At 38.8% G+C, this 20,981-nt stretch overlaps 2 protein-coding genes across 4 annotated transcripts in view; both read right to left on the bottom strand.

The window, feature by feature from the left end:
* scarf1.S (scavenger receptor class F member 1 S homeolog) overlaps window positions 1-1,519 on the bottom strand; it is a 42,222-nt gene extending 40,703 nt beyond the window's left edge. Inside the window, exon 1 of the mRNA XM_018248548.2 lies at window positions 882-1,519. The gene's annotated coding sequence lies outside the window, so the exon portion shown is untranslated. The remainder of the gene's footprint in view (window positions 1-881) is intronic.
* Window positions 1,520-2,470: 951 nt separating this feature from the next.
* rilp.S (Rab interacting lysosomal protein S homeolog) overlaps window positions 2,471-20,981 on the bottom strand; it is a 25,312-nt gene continuing 6,801 nt past the window's right edge. The window contains 7 exon segments of one of the 3 annotated variants that reach the window (NM_001096885.1): window positions 2,471-2,984; window positions 4,274-4,357; window positions 5,179-5,301; window positions 5,524-5,681; window positions 8,623-8,817; window positions 10,592-10,713; window positions 13,265-13,379. In NM_001096885.1, the coding sequence (NP_001090354.1) occupies window positions 2,873-2,984; window positions 4,274-4,357; window positions 5,179-5,301; window positions 5,524-5,681; window positions 8,623-8,817; window positions 10,592-10,713; window positions 13,265-13,379 (909 nt within the window). In that variant the 3' untranslated portion in view covers window positions 2,471-2,872. 3 annotated transcript variants of the gene reach the window in all.

Raw genomic sequence — 20,981 nt, 5'->3', positions numbered from 1 at the left:
TGCAGGATCTACGAGAAGTAGTTAACTGCAGGCCCGTCTGTCAGTGATTAAGGGTAAACCATTTAAATACAGGATGGAATTCTTTTCTTAGTATCAGCTCAGCTCACGCTGCCATTAATTAGTGTGTGTTCCTATAATTGTTACAGTTGTTACCATCCTTGGTCATGTTTTACTGTTTTTACTGCTCAGCAGATTTATAGGAAGCACCTTTTTCCTGAACAGATCAAGTCTGTTCTTCCTGACAGTCCCACGCTTTGTTCTCAGGTCTGCCTACAAGAAAATTCCTTCAGTGTATGGAGAATAAGTCTGCGAAAATGTACTGTAGATGTTGCCCTACGAGGCCTAATGTGTTCTTATACAAGACTTCCACGTAGCTTCAAGAAACATTGAATTTTCAATACAAAACCTTTGTTTTATAAAATATACAGTAGGTCAGGATCTCACACATTGCTGTACAGCAGTGATCACCAACCAGTAACTTGTGAGCAACATGTTGCTCTCCAACCCCTTGGATGTTGCTCTCAGTGACCTCAAAGCAGGTGCTTATTTTTGAATTCCTGGCTTGGAAGCAAGTTTTAATTGCATAAAAACAAAGTACAGTGCCAAGTAGAGCCTCCTGCAATCTGCCAGTCCACATAGGAGCTACCAAATAATCAATAACAGCCCTTATTTAGCACCCCAAGGGATTTTTTCATGCTTATGTTGCTCCCCAACTCTTTTTACATTGAATGTGGCTTGTGGGTAAAAAATATTGGGGAGCCCTGCTGTACAGCAACAAATAAAATACCAAGGAAATCAAAATTCTAATCAACATTTTTGAAGAAAGGTCAGATAAAATACTTTTCCCCAGTTCTACTAGGGAAAACCTATAGAAAGCATACCTGCACTCTGATGTGTGCTTCTTCTGCGAAGTCAAAAGCCGCATGGAAGGAATATAAAATGTTGCTGGTTGCCTATCACTGCTACAGTAGCTGTCACAGAAAAAAAGGAGAAGCTTAAATTATTTTACTAAAAAGCAGAAGCTCTTTTAAGAAATGGCATCTTTGCTATTAACATATGTTTCAGGAACATGCTATGCACGCTATATATACAACTTTTATCATTAAAATCCTTCTCTCCAATCGTATATAAAGGGGCAAAATTATTGTACATCATGCTAGTTATGTTCACGGTTTACTACTTATGTACAGGAGGTGACACACTAAAACTAAAATTTTTATTTCTAGTTGTATGTGCATTTAGGAAACAGCACACTGGACAAAATTCAGTCTATTAATATCCCCCCCCCATGTTACATAGTTGTGTGTATATATTCTGTATTAACTGTTATTTTCCCTGTTGTTTTTGCTCTTTGTGTTTTCAATGTATTTTAACAAGTGACACCTTGTGGTTACATTTAGGTACTGCATATTAAATGCACCTAGACCAATTGCAATTGCTCCAATTATTTGAATTGGAACCAAAGCTTTCCTAAAGAAAAAGAGAAAAAAAAGTGCAGAAACTGCAACCTAGTCACTATTATAAAGTATCATATATTTAAATAAGGCAGTTCCTAGTAAAAAGAGGTTTTAATATGCAACGATTTTGCTGTAAGGCAGTGCAAAAAAAATAAAAATAAACTGGCCTTTCCAGCTATGAAAAGTAAGAACTTGCCTAAGAGCAGTGGTGTAACTAAATATCACTGGGCCCCACAGCAAATAATTTTATAGGCCCCAAAAATGTCTAGAGATTGACCTGTTTTACCAAGTTGTATTGAATTTGTATATGAATTAGAGCCTCGTGGGGCCCCTATACCTTCTGGGTCTGCTTCCTCTATAGTTACGCCCCTGCCTAAGAGACCCCGTAGAGCTGGTGTATGCTTCCAGTAGGAAAAAGATTAGAGTTAGATTCACGGATACTCATCTACTCTGTAAATCCCCAAAATTTCCAACGTTAGTCCAGAATTACTCAGCCAGTTTTAAAATACCAGTAAATCCAAAAATAAATATAAAAATATAATTTGCAGAATAAAATAATGCATTTTTCAGCAATTTTCCATTATACAGCTATTAAGAAATGTAAAGATATTTGTTAATGTATTTGTTATTCAAAGCAGTATCTCTCCCATTCTGTTCACTGCACTGTTGGTTCTAACTTTTAATACAAAGTAGTCAAAGACACTTGATTTGCAGGCCGGTATTGACAGGAGGAGAGCTGGCTTTTGCTTTAAGAATCAGAAACAGGTATGCAGGGTGGGAAAGAAAAAGGATTAGAACGGTCACATCTACAAAATAATCAAGTATTATTCATGCTGTAAAGCTGTATATACATGACCATGAGAATGGCTGGTTACACAAACACAAGACTATCCACAAAATTAAAATACATAAATTAAAAAGGTGTGCTTTAACAGTATCCCTAAGCCCTACACTTACTCAGACCTACATACAAACAGGAAGTTTAAAATTTCAAACACAATAAAGGACAGCCATACCTTGCAAGTATCAGTTTATTTCTGGTGTATCTGAGACAGGTGTACACGGTAGAAATATACATTTTATATAGGTCATACACTTGCAATTATTACTGTACATCATTTGTTTTTTCATTAAAAAACTCATAAAAGGTATTTGTAATAAAATAGTGTTAGAAAAATATATTTCCTCTTTTTTAAGTGGGTAGATTTATATACATTTTTCACATGTTGTGGGAGTAATCTGTGACCCTGGGCCACCCACTGTTGAAGGGCATGATGGGATTTGCCTATAGTTGGTAAGATCACATTTAATCACGTTCAGAGGCAGATTAGAACAGATCTCTTGGAGCTACAGTTGTTCATCATAAATACAAGAATTTAGGATTTCAGTACAAGTCAATAGAGTAATTATCAAAGTCAGTCATTTTCATTAGATGTTTCCCCCTTTTGTTCCTGGTTGATTTCCTTTGGACTAATAATCTCCCACGGTGCTGTATCATCTGTCTGCTTGCTGTACCACGTGCCAAACCTACAGGGAGAGAAAAGGGAAGATTACCTTAGATAGAAAAGGAATGCTATAATATAAATATGACTGCTGTCATATGAGAGGAGGGGTTTACTTATACAAAGACTTCTCAGTGGACTGCTGGTTTGTTTCACTTTGCTCTTTGGGATCAGAAAATAAAATGTGTCTTTAATTTTATATATATATATATATATATATATATATATATATATATATATATATATATATATATATATATATATATATATATTCTAGTTAAAAGAATAAGCAAAAAATATGTTCAGTACAAACCTTATTCATTGAATCACTGTTGAAAAGAGGAGGTATACTGTCCACTTAAAGTAGTGTGGAGACTTTGCTCTGAAATTGAGGTTAATACTTACAGACTACCTACACCTTCCCTTTCTTACTTTAATTCTGATTTCCTCCTTTGAACGTCACCAGTGGATAGAACCCCTCTTCTGCTGTGTTAATTTTAGGACATTTTACACCACTTTGTCCTGCATGCATATATGATGCACTCATTCACTGTCAGTTCTCAGGTTACTAACTCAAGTGCATTATATGAGACCTCAGCACAATCATAATTTCTGCTCCCTCCCTTTATTCATCAGGTTAGGGTAGGGCCACACAGGGCTGAAATCAGACTGCTGAAGTCCGCAGGCCGGTATCAGCCCCCAACCGCAAGAAGAATTCTTGTCTGGCCCTAACCTCAAAGTTATCCGCATTGCTACCCGAGTTCATTCCTCCATCCAGTCATTCCTACTCCATGTGTTCACGGTCCTCCTCTCTTAAAGGGAGGCTTAAAGAATAGATTTAGGTTAAGAAGGACAAGGTCTCAGGATGAAGGAAGTCACATGGGGTAGGGTAGATGTAAATAAAAAATACAGGGAGGTAGCAGTAAGCATGATGATGATCTGTTAGGTTCAAACTGAACCCATAACCCTCTCTCTTGCTGCTCTTTACCTTTGTAATTCCATCCATCTCCAATTAGCAACTCTCACCCAACAGCCTCTTAAAAATGAACCTCAAAATTCTTAAAGCACTAGCACAATATTTGGCTCAATTTTAGCACTTTAATGGCCAGTGCCCTAATCACTGTGCACCGCTATCACTTATGGACCATTTTATTTTTTGTAATCTGTATTTCCCCTGTTTGTAAATATGTAAATTTAAATGTATGTAAATATATGCACAGTACTGCATGTACAAATAGTACTTGTAAATTTTGTAATATTTATACTGAAGAAATGTTTTACTGTGATTACTAGGTATGAGACTAACAAACTTACAAACTCTTGATTTTGGAATCTGGAGGCTTAGAATCCACACAGTCTGTGCCAGCTGTCTGCATCCAAGTGTTATCCTCGTCATCACTGCTGTTCAAGGAAAAGTTGTATAAATCTTCATTCACAGTCTACAGGTATAGGCTTACTATATGTCCAGTCATTCTCTTGCCGCTTGAATGGCAAATAAGCTATAACATGAATAAGTAACCACTAAACAATCTACAGCATAACCTTCCATACACAGACTGGTTTTCCTGCTTCAGTAACAGCTGGTCTCACAAGGAACAAAATACTTAGGTGTGTCTGATAAAAGTGCTTTGAAATTAGGGATGCACCAAATCCAGGATTCGGTTCGGGATTTGGGCTTTTTCAGCAGGATTCAGACGAATCCTTCTGCCTGGCCTAACGTATTGGGGACGGGAGGGAAATCATGTGACTTTTTATCACAAAACAAGAAAGTAAACAATGTTTTCCCCTTACAACCCCTAATTTGCATATGCAAATTCGATTTCGGATTTGGCCGAATCTTTCGCGCAGGATTCGGTGTTTGGCTGAATCCAAAATCGTGGATTCGTTGCATCCCTTTTTGAAATATGTTGGTGCTATATAAATGTAGTGTTATTTGTTATTTGCCCTTTCCCTAACTAAAGAATAATAATTAAAGGGGTAGTTCACCCTTTGAATTCAATTTTATTATGAATTACTCAGTGATATTATGAGACTATTGGACATTGGTCTTCATTGTTTTCTGGTTTTTAAATTATTTAGCTTTTTTGTTCATGAGGTCTCAGTTTGCAATTTCAGCACCCTGGTCACACAACTATATTTGTAACTATATAAGTAATGATACAATTTGTACATAGGCATATGACTAAAATGCAGGGATTGAGTTTTGCAGTAGTTCTGACCTGCTGGTTGCAGACTCTGTGATTCCCAACATTTTGACCTTGATCTTTTTCCGTTGCTTTCTTATGGCAGATTTAATTCCACGCAACAAGAGACTTGGCATCCTCTCATCATTCAGCAACTCCCTAACCAAACATAAATCAAAGGATTAAATATAGTCACAATGAAGATGGCAGTTCTTACCTAATATATAAGGAAACATTTTGGGTAGTCAAATTATATAAAATTGTAAGAAGAAGAAATCAGGATTAAAATGTACCTGTAAAGCCAGTGAACTATCAGTATTAAACCAAAGCAATAAGCTATGTCCGAAAGAAGAGAAAGCATGCTATATGTGTATACATTACCTCTGAAAATACTGCAATTCCTCATTCACAAGGAACAGGTTTGTTTTCAATTCATTGCGTTCCTGTAATATCTGCTTTACCTCCTCCTTCGTGAAACATGGCTGGCTAGATACAGAATCCTCTTTTGATGCAGGTAGAGTGGCACATAATGTTGTGTTCTGTGACATTGACAGGAGAGGGGGAAATACTGTGAATATGCCTCATACCAATGTACCTTTTACACCCTTTCCCCATCTAGTCAAAGGCCCTGCTCCCTCTACAGCTATACCCCAATACTTATAATCACTGGTTGGCCCTTCAGTAGTTACCTTTTAAAACAGGGGGATCAGTCAAGAAACATAGTAGGTAGGCTAAGGGTACAAACGTCAAATATTTTTAATTCCAAGCTTCTAGAATGTATTTTTATGTCTGAAATGTGAACTTTCATAAAAGCAGAATAAAGAGCCTCACATATACAGGAAGGCCAGATATACAAGTGCATCGCTGTTCTTAAGTATGTCCAGAAGAGGGCATTGCATGCAGATTTTTGTTTTCAGAAGGCTTACTATATGCACAACCATCTCTCCCATCTGAGAAGTGGAGTAATGAAATAATGAATTCCAATGTATAGGCGTGGATACAAACGAGCGCAGGAGAATCTGCTGCAAAAGGGGCCTTTATTCAAAACACAACATGTTTCAAGCTCTTGCTTTTTATCAAGTGTATAGAGTGTATAGAGCAAGAGCCCGAAACATGTCGTGTTTTGAATAAAGGCACCTTTTGCAGCAGATTCTCCTGCGCTCTTTTGTATCCACACCTATACATTGGAATTCATTATTGCTGGCTTTGGATGGAAGCAGGGTGTTGGGATACCGGAATATTTTCCTAAGGGCAACCGAGTACCAGTCTACTTGAGTAATGAAATTATGATGCCTTTAGGACTATATAAGCGACTAAACCGTTCAGTCCTAAACCGTTTACATGTTTCAGGCTTAATAGCTACAGTAGTAGATTTACTATGAATATAACAAAGCAATTCCCATGCACTGGACTACATTACTACTGGCACAAAAGGACAACTGTCTTTAAAAGCTCTGGCTCATGTTGAAAACATGAAAACTTTTATTAGTTTGAGGATACAAGATTTACTCCTCCTCATTAAGCGAATCACAGGCTGCTGGGAAGTTTTACTTTGACTAATGAAGACGGCAAAAGACTACAGAGAGTGTAAGAGGATAAGAAAATTGGCAAGTATTTAATATTCCAACTAGATATGGAATGGACGGATGGAATTTTCTAAGGGCTATTTATCATCTGCCTGGTTCTATTAAGGTGTACATAGAGTAGGAAGGGTACTTGGTTACCTGAATGCTCTGCAAACTATAGCCTTCCCCAGCCCTACAGGATGGAATGACAAAGCCATGGCCAGATTAGCATTAGTGTATGTCAAGGGTCCCCAACCTTTTTTACCCATGAGCCAAATGTAAAAAGAGTTGAAGAGCAACAAAAGCATGAAAAAGTCCCTCGAGGTGCCAAATAAGGGCTGTGATTGACCAATTGGTAGCCCTATGTGGACCGACAGCCTACAAGAGGCTCTACTTGGCACTATACTTAGTTTTTATGTAATTAAAACTTGCTTTCAAGCTTAGAATTCGAAAATATAAACACCGGCTTTGAGGACCCTGAGAGCAACATCCAAGGGGTTGGAGAGCAACATGTTGCTCACGAGCTACTGGTTGGGGATCACTGGTGTATGTGAACCAGTGCCTGAGGGGGGCTCTCAGGTTAAAAGGACCAGCAGGTCAAGAAGTTGTCATTTCCAGGGAAAATTATTCCATATTACAGAAGTTTCTACAGGGACTGCAGGTCACTCTTTCATAGTTACAAATACAGCACCCAGAAAAGTATAGACACCCTCAATATCTTCTAGATACTGCTACCACACGGGGAACAAACCCTCAATCTGCTGTACTAAAACAACAGCTGGCGCTGCTTCTCATAAGCTGAACAAAAATGTGATTATATATAAAAATTATATTTAATGCCGTTCTTTATAGTTAGGAATGCCCACCCGGGGCCTCTTGCTAAATTACTGTAGTTTGTAGTACAACACTTCCTATCAGAATGCAGATGTTAATATCCCTTCCCTACAGATATATAATCCTATAAACTCCTGTATTGCCACAAGATTACTTTAATCTTTGGGGTTACTGTTCCTTTATGCATTTTGCTTTGTGCTTTACAAAGAAACCAATCTGAAAGCAGGGAATTCAAATTAAGCGTGGGGGGAAAGTGTGCAGGAATGTGCAGAAAACATGCAGAATGTAATTATACTGAACCAGTTTTGTTCCCTTCAGACAAACCATCAACTCTTAAGAATGTGCTGCATTGGCACTGCTGCATAATTATATCATTGTTCCTAAGAAGCCAGGATTGAAACAAGCCTATCTACACGCACAAGCCTAATTTCATGGAGGTGTCATTAAATGAAGCTTATAAAAATTCCTAGCTTTTTACACACAGAGTCTGATAAGGGGCACAGCAGGTTTTTACATATAAGGGAGACACTAAAGCTGGCCATAGACGCAAAGATCTGATCGTACGAATCGAGGATTCGTACGATTTTCGGAACGTGTGTGGAGAGTCCCGACTTTTTTCGTTTGGCGGAGATCGGTCGTTTGGTCGATCGGACAGGTTAGAAAATTTCTGTTGGCTGCCGATAATATCTCTGCGTGTATTGCCGATCGTACGATTTTCAGTGGGAGACTGTCACTAGCTTTGGTTGGACATAGATATCGTACGATTGCTGTCAGGGGCAGAACATTGCTGATCTGTTCTTTAACTAATCTGACTGGTAAGACTTTGATCTGAATGGTTAGTGGCGGGTCGGGAGATGGGAAAGTCCGATCGTACGATGATTCGTACGATCGGATCTTTGCATCTATGGCCAGCTTAACCTATATAAACCTCTCTGCAACCTTGACTTTGATTGGCTAGATGAAGAGGCAGAGAGCTGCAATTCAGCAGTAGCCTTACTATGGGTGCAGTGCAGAATATGAACAAGCTCATTGGCCAATCACGGCAGAGTTAGGCAAACTCCCATCATTGCAACTTACATACCATATTACGGTCTGTGATACCAGGCGCTACAACGCTGCTTTTAGACACAGTATCATTTTCTTTCTGCCTTTCCTGTAGCAAGGTTTCCAGTTCAGTTTTTCTCTGCAAAGAGCTTTTCAGCTGGGCTTGGAGCACAGACATTTTATGGCGCAAGTCTTCATTCATTTTCATAAACCTGTCCAATTGTTCCTGCAACTAGAACAAAAGATGTTGCCTTTGTTAGACAGTTCTTTTACCCGATATTACTCTCTTCGTGTAATGCTCACATTTAAATGTTTATGTTCGAACACATTTTACTTACAATAGACCAGTTTCAAAAAAGGGGAAAGGGGGAGGTGAATATCCAGTATTGATTATTGTACATAGCAAGGTTAACTAACCAATAATGGCAGGGGGTCCAGGTGCTCAGGCCCCAGACCTTCAGCTTGGGCAGGCAATTTGCATATTGATATTTATTTGCCTATTTCTAAGTGCCCACTAGGCACAAAACGCGTAAGGCTACTTTTTGAGATGTTTCTTTTTTGTTAAATAATAAACATCAAGTATTGGAGGAAAGTCCTGTTTGTGCCAGCCTACTACTAAATATCAACATACATTTTACTTACATAAAAGGGCATGTAAAGGCAAAAATGAAAAAGAAACCTCTCTCTAATATACTTTAATTAGAAAATGTGTACTGTTTTATAATAAAGCTGACTGTAAGCAGTGAAATTCTGCGTTCATTTACTGCTGTGGATAGGAATTGTCAGACGGTCCCTAACAGCCGGGCAGGGAAAAAATCATACTTATGAACAGCAGGGGGAGCCCCCGCCTTACTTCCCAGCCATGCAGAACTCAAGCAGCTTTGTTTGTTTCCCTCTAGAGCAGTTGGAGACTGTGTAGAGATTTGTATTCGATTTTATTTTTGCCTTTACCTCCCCTTTACTCTAAAGGAATTGTTCAGTGTAAAAATAAAAACTAGGTAAATAGATCGGCTGTGCATTACATTTTTGGCTAACTAACTATATTAGAAACATTTTTTATTTTGCACAGCATATTTACACAGTTTTTATTTTCACACTGAACTATTCCTTTAACTCCAGCTGCAGGGACAAAGATCATGGAGCCAGATTTAAACAGACAAACTGGGATTCTATTTGAAGAATTATTTTGCAACAGCCACTGGTTCTGCAGAGTTGAAAGTTTGTATCAAACAATACAAAAACTATAAAATCCACATTAGATTTCATGACAACACAGGACCCAGTACAGTCTGCATATTCTAATTATTATTCAGTCTTGCTGTATCAGCTTCTGGCAGATATTATTTGACTTGTGCGGTTTTGATAATTTATCCCTAAGCAGCCCAGACCACACTGAGCATGTGCACAGTCTTAGTCTTGCAAAGTTTCAAGATGGTGACCCCCTGTAGCCAACTTGTTTGATTAGGCTTGTGGTGCAGTAAGTTCATTTTTATATTTAGAATACAAAATACAGCATTTCTAGCCTTATTCTACTTTTAGACTTTACATGCACTTTAACAACATCAGATGCATCACCCAGTTTTAAATCCCCAATACGAATTTGCCTACAAGAAAAGACTAAATGTTCTCATGCACACCACTACATCTCACATTTTACTCCTGTAGACAAGACCTTTTATATGAAAGTGAGTCCGAGTCTGGAGAGGAAGAGCCGAACAATTGAATTATGTCAGATAGAATTGGAGTTTGTGTATGAACATACTAAAATCTTATTTAAACGTAAATTGCTTCTTTAAAAGTGACCGAGATGGCCAAGCAGGTAACATCACCAGTCACTGTCACCTTACAAATAAATGTGGGTTGCTAGGGAAAGACAAAACAACCAGAATGCATCTTAAGCGACAGTTTCAACTTAGTAAACATCATGTCAGGTGTTGATGTGGAGAGAGGAAACCCCTTGTAAAACATCACATGCTTGCATGAAGAACATCAAGAAGGTCCCTCACCGCTTCTGTGTCCTTGTTTTTCTGTGTGGTTTCATGAGTCAGGGCACGAATCTGGTCCCGCTGCATGTCCACTACCTTCTTCAACTGAAGCATCAGGTCCCGCTCCTCTCTCACAGCACAGTCTGAGGGAACAGCACAAGACCACCTTAATAATGTTTCACTGTTTCCTATACTACGAAATACACAAGAGATGGTAAATGTATGGGCCATGTATTCCTCTCATTTCATTTAGTACTATACATCTTGCCTATGCCATGTAAAAACATGTTACAAGAATATTCTCTGCTGCTTAGATTAGCCACAATAATTAAATTGTGAGTGCTGTTATACACATACTAATGAATTCCATCTTGTGCTTGCACATATCTTCTGCTTGGCTCCATTCCCACTGGTATGTCAACCCACATCACAAAATACAGTGCTGGCACACAAACACTCTCTTTAAGTATACTAATGACTCCAAGCAGTTAAGCACTTCATCATGGGTCAGGGCTTTTTAAAATGAATTGCAATGTACGCAGTATATATAATTATACCTGCAGTGTCAGCCGTATGATAAGTAATCTAGTACAAACAGCAACACATAGGGACAAGGCCCTGCCAACACATTTGCTGTGCATTTTTGCAAGAACGGCAGTGGCTTCAGGGTTCCAAAATACTTTCCCAATCCCAAATGCATCGCTGCAGTGCCATTTATGAAAGCTGCCTGAAAAGCCTGGCAGTTAGAGGTCAGAGAACTTGAATAATAGTTGAATAAACAGAAATCTCCCATGCAATAATGGTATGAGAAAAAGACAGGGGATACAATACATCAGAAGCTGAACCATCATATAATTTGGGACATTTTGCTAAATAGAATGGAATACAGCATGAATGTTAAGTAAAAAATATTTAATCTTTCTATGTAAAATACACTTTGGGGCAGATTTCTTAAAGGTCGAATTGAAAATTCAAATTCGAGTTTTCAAAATGTTTTATGGTCAAAACAGTCAAATTCGACTAGGGAGTTGTCCAAACTCGATTCAAGTTTTTTTTTTTTTTTAAAAAAAATTGAATTCAATTTTGAAATGTATCTTACTAAGGAGTTATCCAAACTCGATTCAAGTTTGTTTTTTTTTTAAATAAAATTTAATTCAATTTAGAAATGTATCAAACTCTGGCCTTTAAAAAATCGAATTCGACTTTTTGCCACCTAAAACCTGCCGAATTACTGTTTAAATCGATGGGAGCGGTCCAGGGATTAATTTGGAGATTGATGTTTGCAGCCTTCCTGACATTCGAGTTTTTTCTGAGAAAAAAAAAAAACTAGAATCGAGTTTGATTGAATTTGATTTGAGTTTTCAGGTTGTATTAAAAATTTGATTTCATTAATAAATTGTGACTAGTCGAATTTCGGATTTATGGGAGTTTATAAAAACTCACGCGAATTCGAAATTCGGCCCTTGATAAATGTGCCTTTTTTATGTCTTGTTCCATTTAAACAGTAGAGTAGGAAAGAATAGATTTTTATGTTTGTTTAATATTCTATCCCTCAGCTCCCAGCATGGATTTAAATATACACAGGTGCAGTAACATACAGCAATGGCCAGGCACCAAATTCATTATTCAAAACTTACAAAATAGATTTGTTTTTTGGGTCTGCCACTCATAGAAAGGATGACTGAGAACTTCAGAGGTTTTATACACCTCATTTCCTAACTCACCAGAATGTCTAAAAATGATTTCATGCTGTGGGACAAATAATGCTCTGTACAATAAGGTGGAGTACTTTTATTTTAATATGTTCTGCCCAAGTTAACTAAAGCACTTTAGATGGAGTTCTAAAAAGAGGAGGAAACATCTGTACCCCATTCTTTGAGTGGAGCACAGTACAAGGTTTACTACCACTGAACACACACACACAAAATAAAACAATAATAATTTAGTCTGGCAGTGTTACGTGAAGCTTTGGGTGCTGCCTTGGTCCTGGTTGATTTCCAAGTATCATCTCCGACTAGACTATCCATACAGTTGATATAACAGAGTGGCATAACATTGACAGTGCATAATTTAGTTGCTAAATAAAACAAAATTCGAAATCGAATACACATTTTTTAGGGATGCACCGAATCCAGGATTCGGTTCGGGATTCGGCCAGGATTTGGATTCCATCGAATCCTTTTGCCTGGCCGAACCGAATCCTAATTTGGATATGCAAATTAGGGGTGGAGAGGGAATTACGTGACCTTTTGTCACAAAACAAGGAAGTAAAAAATGTTTTCCCCTTCCCACCCCTAATTTGCATATGTAAATAAGGATTCGGTTCGGTATTTGGCCGAATCTTTCAAGAAGGATTCAGGGGTTCAGCCGAATCCAAAATAGTGGATTCGGTGCATCCCTAATATTTTTGCAAAACAGGCACAAAAGTGGGGCATAGAACCCCAGTTTACACCCATTTTCACAGACACACTCTGGTATATACTTACAGATCATGCTTTCCATTGGGGAGAAAACAGATGTCACAGTCAATGCAACCCCCTTAATTAAGCATACAAATTAGCAATGCCAGTTAGTATTCATGTATACTATGTGCTTCTACTACTTGTCTTTTCCGCTCAAAAGGCCTGAAGTGTTAAAAGGAAGGATAGAACTGTTAACTTTACAGACTTGTTTTTCTGAAACTAGTCATTTTACCTTCTTTTGACTTGCGCTCAGCCAACTGCCCAAGAAGTTTCTGATTCTCTTCTGTGAGCTGGGACAGCTGATTCTGCAGAACATGCTCCTTCTTCTGGGCTTCAAGCAGCTGCTCCTGGAGATAATAAACACGGGGGAGAGAGTGAAGATGAAATTTGAATTATATTTATTTCATTATACCCATAGGAACAGAAAATGCTAACGTCTAGAAAGGTATTCAAACACAAATGCATTCCACCCAGGGAAACTTATGGCAGTAGACCGTGTTTGGCTGTATCATTGCCAGCACCCTCACTAACTGTCATTTCCTTAGGACAGTGGCACACAGTAAAATTTGTTGGCAGCTTTTTTTTTTTTTTAAACGTGGCTGCGGCCAACAAATCTCCCGAAAATGCCTCTCCATTGCCGGGAATAGGAGTGGCTGGTGGTATGTCCAACTGATCTCTAAATTGTCCAGTTTCCTCTGGATGTATCTTCAGGTGATTTAGCGATCAGTTGGGAATATCACCAGCGATTTCAATTAACGGCAATGGAGAGGCATTTTCGGGAAATTTGTCGCCCGCAGTCGCATCTTAAAAATCGCGGGCAACAAATCTTGCCATGTGTAGTACACTGCCCTTATGCAGCAGGAGCGGTTTGTTTAAAAAACATTTAAATAGCATTACAGCATGTTTTGCAGTTGAGTAAACTTGTACTTTTTACCAATTGCTCTCAACTTCAGACTATCTTCAAAATGCTTCTTTTTAACCCAGAAACTCAGAATGGAACAAATTGGGGAGAGGAAGTTAAATGTTGTGTGGAAACATCATGAAATTACAAAACAATATTCAGTGACTTCCAAAATGTTTTTGCAAGAACTGATTTCTCTATTTAAAAACAAAACAGATTAATTTACATTTTTAAAACGTGACTATACGTATGCAATAATAAAACCCAGATTCTCTATAAAACACCCACTAGGACAACGTTCTCCCCAGAACATTTTTGCAGACCACGTGGTATATTGCCCAAGCGAAAAAGCTCAACCGCTTCTCTAAAACCAATTGCTCCTCATGCGCAGAGGCAGGGCCGGCCTTAGGCCTATTGGACCAATTGGGCCCAATTGGGCCCCGCGCCTTTGGGGGCCCCGCACCAGAGGGCAGCACAGGTAATATTTCCCCCAGCACATGATGCTGCCTGGCCTGCCCCCAACTCCTCTCACTCTCTTACCTTGTCTGCCCCTTTCCTTTCTATTTTGTGCCTGTATGCCCTTATTTTCCTAAATACTTGGTGTGTCGGGAGCCAGCAAAACTTTGTCTAGGGGCCCCGCCAACATGGTCCCAATTGGGCCCCACATTTGATAGGACCAGCCCTGCGCAGAGGAATGAAAAGGTTTAAAAAAAAAAAAAAAAAAAAAAAAGCCCTTAATTCATGTAAATCAAGCCCAAATACTGCAGGCCAATATGTGACTATAATACATGATTCATCCCGGTCAGCTCTGGATAAAGGTAATTGGACTGAGATAACTGTAATTTCTGAATAGCAATAACTCCAATCCAGATTTCACTGTAGTCTAAATTAGACTTTTTCTCGCTTGAACGGTACATTACTACTAATTCAAAGCCAATGTCTTCTCTTTTGCCTAAACTAACGACTGATATATATTGTCAAGAATCCCTGACAAGCCATGAATATAGCTACAACAGTAGTTCATGAGAGCAGCTCAGGATTTTGAGACACAGTTCATGAAAACAGCTCATTGTTTTGTTTTGTTTTTTTATCCCTGCCCACCTCCTTTTTTTCTGGGAAGAATACTGTAAGGAATTGATAATTGGTTACAGAACCAATTGTCTGGTGCTAATTACAAAGTCATCAAAAGAAACAGAAATATCTGGTTAGTGTTCTCCTCACGGCCTTTTAGCCCAGCATTTTTACCCTCATCCTGGTTCTACTGTGGGCCCCACTGTATTACAATATTTTTATAGACTCTGGTAGGACTGCATGAGATACTAGCAGAAATTAAGAGCTTCTGCAAAAACTGTTCTAACAAGGCAGGAAGGGCAGGGGATAACATTGTAAATTACTATAGAGTATTTTTCCCAGCACATCCAATAAAGGCTGTTATTATTAAATGTATTTATAACATAGTCTGTACATAAATGTACATAATTATTACCTGATATATTAGGTATTGTGGGCTCTGCAATCTAAATAAGTGGGGATAAGTGAGACACAAAGTATAAAATACGTAGCTTAGGGAGTGATGGTACTATGTTTTTCCTAGTCACTGTTGTCCCAGCAATGGGGAAACAAAGCAATTTTATGATAGGAAACTTCATCCTTACAATGTGGAATCCAGCAGCACAATCCAAACATCACAATGCTAATTAGCAGACAAACAGAAAGGAGACTTGACTCAGAAAGCCTGACTGCAGTAAAGTGTTGGACTTTGCCAAATGATTCACATAAACAAAAGTCTGATTCTTTTGCCAAGTCAGTGAACTTGACTGACAGAGGGCCAAAATAATAGGACTAAACTACAATATGTAATGCATAGCTTCCAAAACCTTGCTTAAATTTTGGACCACAATCTGATTTGGAAAATGAAAATGGCAATAAAAAGTGGTCAGTTTACATTTAACCGATTTTAATTATCAAAATATCTTCTGGTGAATGATTGACTCTGGTGTTTTCAGAGTTACAATTCAAATGCAAGTAAACAAGGCTTAAAAAAGTACTGATGACGGCCCGAATATAGAAGCCAAAATGTTAAAATAAACCACTAGAGACCTTGGAGTGCGGTTGATTTTTGGTAATGTATTAGTGTTAATGTAGATTGCTAATAACCAGCACCCAGGCAGCTGCTGTGTGTTGGTTTTGAGTGCAAGACAAGACCGAGATTTGGATACACACACACGCAGAAGTGAAAATAAGAATTGAACACATCAACGTTTTTCTCAGGAAATATATTTCTAATGGGGCTATTGACATAAAATGTACACCACATGTTGTTAACAACCCACATAACCCACCCAAACAAAGATCTCAAAAACAAGTCCATAAATTAAGTTATGTGTAAAAAAAGTGGAGTGACACAGGGAAAACGTATTAAACAAATGAAGAAAAAGAGGTGCAAAAAGGCATGGAAAGCCAAGAAACCTGCTGAAATCTGTCAGCATTTAGAAAGCAATTCTGCCCTCTAATCAGTGCAAATTAATATCAGCTGGTTTAGTCCTTATTGATGGACTATAAAAATCTCATCACACAAGAAGCATCTCATGATGGGTAAAAGCAAAAAGCTCTCTCAAGACCTTTGCAACCTTATTGTTGCAAAACATACTGAAGGCATTGGTTACAGATGGATTTCTAAGCTTCTGAATGCTCCAGTGAGCACGGTCGTGGCCATAATTCAGAAGTGGAAAGAAAAAGTGCTCCTTGCATTTTCAAAAATGTTAGCAAACAGACTTGCCCCTATTCTCCCAAGGATAATTCATGCTGACCAGGTAGGCTTCATTCAGGGTAAGGACACAGTGGACGATTTTGTAAGGGCCCGAGGGCTCAGTAGGAGTGCGGACCAAGGAGGAGGCAGGAAGTCACCGAGTTCGTAGTACAGAAGGATCAGGCAAGAGAGTAGTCGTGGTTCAGGCAAAAGGTTCAGTCCAGGCAGCAAAGGGTCAATCCGAATAACAGGCAAGGTAGGTACACAGGTAATCAGGCAACAATAACACACCCAGGAATTCACGAAGAGAAACCTATACTTGGGCAAGGTCTGTAATGTCCAAGGGGTTTAAATAGGCAGGATTGGCGCCATAGTTTGGGCGCAATGACGTCATGACGCTGACGCCGGCGTCAAGACGCTGGCGTCAGGACGCTGACGCACGTTCTGACGCCGGCGACCAATCGGCGGACCAGGAGAAGCTGACGTCATCAGGCTGCGACCGGCAGGATCACCATGGGGAAGCAAGGAGTCGCCATCTTGGACGCCGTGGCCATCTTGAAGGTGAGTAACTTCAGCTTCCATTACAGATTTGTCGCCAACGTTTTAAAAAAGTAAATCGCGGCGACAAGACGATCGTCTTTTTTTGAACAGACGATTCACAGCGACTATTGGCACAGAGCGATTTGTATCCCATTACTCTGTGCGGTACGTGCTCCACCCAAACCGGAAACGGTTTGTGCTTCCCGCTGTAACCTGGCGTCTTTATGTGCTTGCATTCTTGCGTCATTGCGTTCGCATTGTAATTTGAAGACAATTGCTGCTACCTATCTGTATGTATGTGTGTGCGGGTCTAGGAGATTTCAGTGCTTTTCTAAGTACATGCTATTTCTGATAAATCGCTCGGAAAAGGGTCTCAGTGCGTTTTGGAGCTACAGGCGATTCACAAACGCGCTGTGGGCACAGGAGCTGGCGTCTTTCATTTGGTTTTGTTCAGAGACAAAACGAGCGATATGTTGCCGCGATTTGCTTTTTAGAAACGTTGGCGACAAATCGTCCAGTGTGTCCTTACCCTCAAGGCAGACAGGCTGGCGATAACACAAGGCGTGCTATTGATTTAATTAAAAAAAAAATATTACAGTAGACTTTCTAACTATAAAATCAATGTCAGCAAGACGGAAGCCCTTTCTTTACACATATCACGGGATTTATTAGCACGGCTTCAAGACACCTTTCATTATCGATGGCAAACTGTATCGGTCTCATACCCCGGAACACAAATTACCTCAAAATACTCTACTTATTTAGGCATAACTTTACCCTACTTATTCAACAAGTTAAATCCCTGCTACAAAACTGGTCTAAACACTCTCTTTCCTGGTTTGGAAGAATATCTGCTGTTAAAATGTCAATCTTACCGAAACTCTTATATTTATTTGAGACTCTTCCCATATTTGTATCTTCAAAGATCCTCAAGGACCTCCAAAATATGTGTCATAAATTTATTTGCGGCAATCGCAGACATAGAACTTCTAGGACTATACTGACTATGCCTCCAGATTGGGAGGTCTTGGGGTTCCTTGCTTTGTAGATATTATGAGGCTGCACATATAAGGCAACTTTTAGCATGGACACATTGGAATACCAATACTAGATGGGGCAATATTGAGAATTCTATAACCAAAGACTATCATCTGGGCTATAGAATATGGTCAATGAAAAGCCAGTCATTTGGGAAATCTGTATTGCTTACTTCGACCAAACATACATTATCAATATGGTATACAACTAGGCAGAAATATAAACTTATATCTCCTAAATCACCCAACACATTATTCCTTGACAATCCTGAGTTCCAGCCGGGGAACTTGGATTTTATCAGTAAATGGAAAGACACAGGTATATGTACAGTGGGTGATTTAATGAACCCTATAACTAAGGAATTCCTGACTTACGCTGATCTCTGTCAAAAGACGCCTCAGCAGGCATTGAAGTTTTTTGAATACTTCCAGTTAAGACATTTTTCCAAACCTTATAACGACAGTATTAAATTGGCCCCATCAACACCTTTTGAGTTGATCGCCAAAACGGGTCTTCCACAGAGAGGGCTAATTTCCAAAATGTATCAGTTATTTTCTGAACCGCTGGAGGATCCACCTCCCAGACTTGGCCAAATGGGACTTGTATTTACCACAGCCTCAATTCAGGTAAAGAATGGGTCTCTATTTGGGATAATGCTAAAAGAGTGGCTACCTGTTCAAGACAAAAGGAACACATATATAAAATTCTTATGTTTTGGTATAACACTCCAGCCAAACTCCATGCTCTTTTCGCAGACCATTCTCCATTGTGCTGGAGAAACTGTGGAGAAATAGGCACACTACCACACATATATTGGACATGCCCTGTAATACGGCCACTATGGGTGGAGGTTGCAGATTTATTAGGCAAAATTATGCATGAGCCTACTCCGGCCGACACTTTTTTGTTGGGCAACCCATTCCCAAGGATAAGAAAGTCTACCCAAACTTTGGTCAACATGTTCTAACAGCTACCCGTTTGTCTATTGCATCCAAATGGAAATCTGTCACACCCCCAAGTTTGGCAGAAATAAAACAGAAAGTGGAAAATAAAACATTTGAGTTAAGTTTAGCTTTACTTCACAATAAGGTTCCCCACTCTTTGGAAATATGGACCCCATGGGTAGTATTAAACTCCAATGTGACACTTTGCTACATATAAGCGAGTCTACATTATTCCATATACATTCCTTCTCTCTTTTCCCATTATTGCTCTTATTGATATCATAGAGTCATTTTCATTTTTATTGTACTGAGCATGACAATGTTGGAATTACCGATTTTCTCTTCGAATAACTTGATAACGATTACAGTGTGATGTATATTTTAACATGTCTGTAATGTGTATTGCCAAACAACACTGTTACAACTAATAAAATTTAAGTTACAAAAAAAAAAAAGAAAAGGTGCTCCTCGCAAGATTTCTTACAGAAGAGTTAAAGAAAAATCAGAAAAGTTGACCAAGAGCCAAGTTTCACTAGAGCATCAAAAATATTTTGATTAAGCAGGTACAGTTGTTTCAAGGAAAACAACAAGTAATGCACTCAAAAAAGCCTCTATGCACACTCATCACACAAAACTCCACTGCTAAAGAAAAAGCATGCTGAAGCTCGTTTAAAGTTTGCTGCACAACATTTTGACAAGTAAATGAAATTCTGGGAGAATATAGTCTGGTAAGATGAGACCAAATTTGAACTCTTTGGATGTCACTGCACACACCATGTTTGGAGGAGAAATGGTACTTGTATATCACCCCAAAAACACCATACTAACAGTGAAGTTTGGAGGTGGGAACATCATGGTTTGGGTCTGGTTTTCAGCATATGGTACGGTAGATTTCATATAAGGAAGGATAAATGGAGATCTGTACCGTAATCTACTGCCATCTACCAGGATACTGAAGATGAAACGAGGGTGGACATTTCAGCAAGAAAATAATCCCAAACACACAGCCAGGAAACTCTGTTGGTTTTAGAGAAAAAAAAAAAATATGCTAGAATGGCCCAGTCAATTACCCAACTTGAATCAAATTGGAATTTATGAAAAGAACTGAAAATCAGAATCCATAGAAGAGGCTCCTGAAACTTTCAAGATTTGAAAAAAGTTTGTGTGTAAGAATGGGCCAAAATCACACCGGAGTAATGCATGGGACTAGTTTCTCCATACCGGAGGCGTTGTGAAGTTGTCTTTACCAACAAAGGCTTTTCTACGAAGTATTAAATACATTTTAGTAAGTGTGTTCAATACTTATTCCCTGTGTCATTCCACTTTATTACACATAATTTAATGTATGGACTTATTTGTTTTGAGTTCTTTGTATGTGTGGATAACTTGGGTTGCTACTGGCATTTACAGAAGTATAAATATGCAAGAAAGGAAAGTGATACTGCAGTAAGGCAATGTAAGTAAGCTCTGATAGCATTACTGTCACAAGATCCTAGTACAGGAATTCCCCCTCAATAACATGAACACGATTAATAGATGCACGGTTAAAATAAGTCTGAACTGGAAGTGAGACAGCAAAAATAAAGGAGAACATATGGGCAAAAAGAATATGGCACAAGAAGATAGAAAGAGAAGAAAAGAAAAGCAGAAAAGGAGAGAGTTGAGCAAAAGGGAAAGGCAGAACAACATTAGAAAAGAATTAGGAGGAAAAAGTTGAAAAAACCCTCAGTCTGGTTGCCTATTTCCAGCCTGAAACTGAACATTCTATCTGGCTTTT

Source organism: Xenopus laevis, chromosome 2S (genome assembly GCF_017654675.1).
Source record: "Xenopus laevis strain J_2021 chromosome 2S, Xenopus_laevis_v10.1, whole genome shotgun sequence".
Taxonomy (NCBI): Eukaryota; Metazoa; Chordata; class Amphibia; order Anura; family Pipidae; genus Xenopus; species Xenopus laevis.
This window is presented reverse-complemented; position numbering and strand designations above follow the sequence as displayed.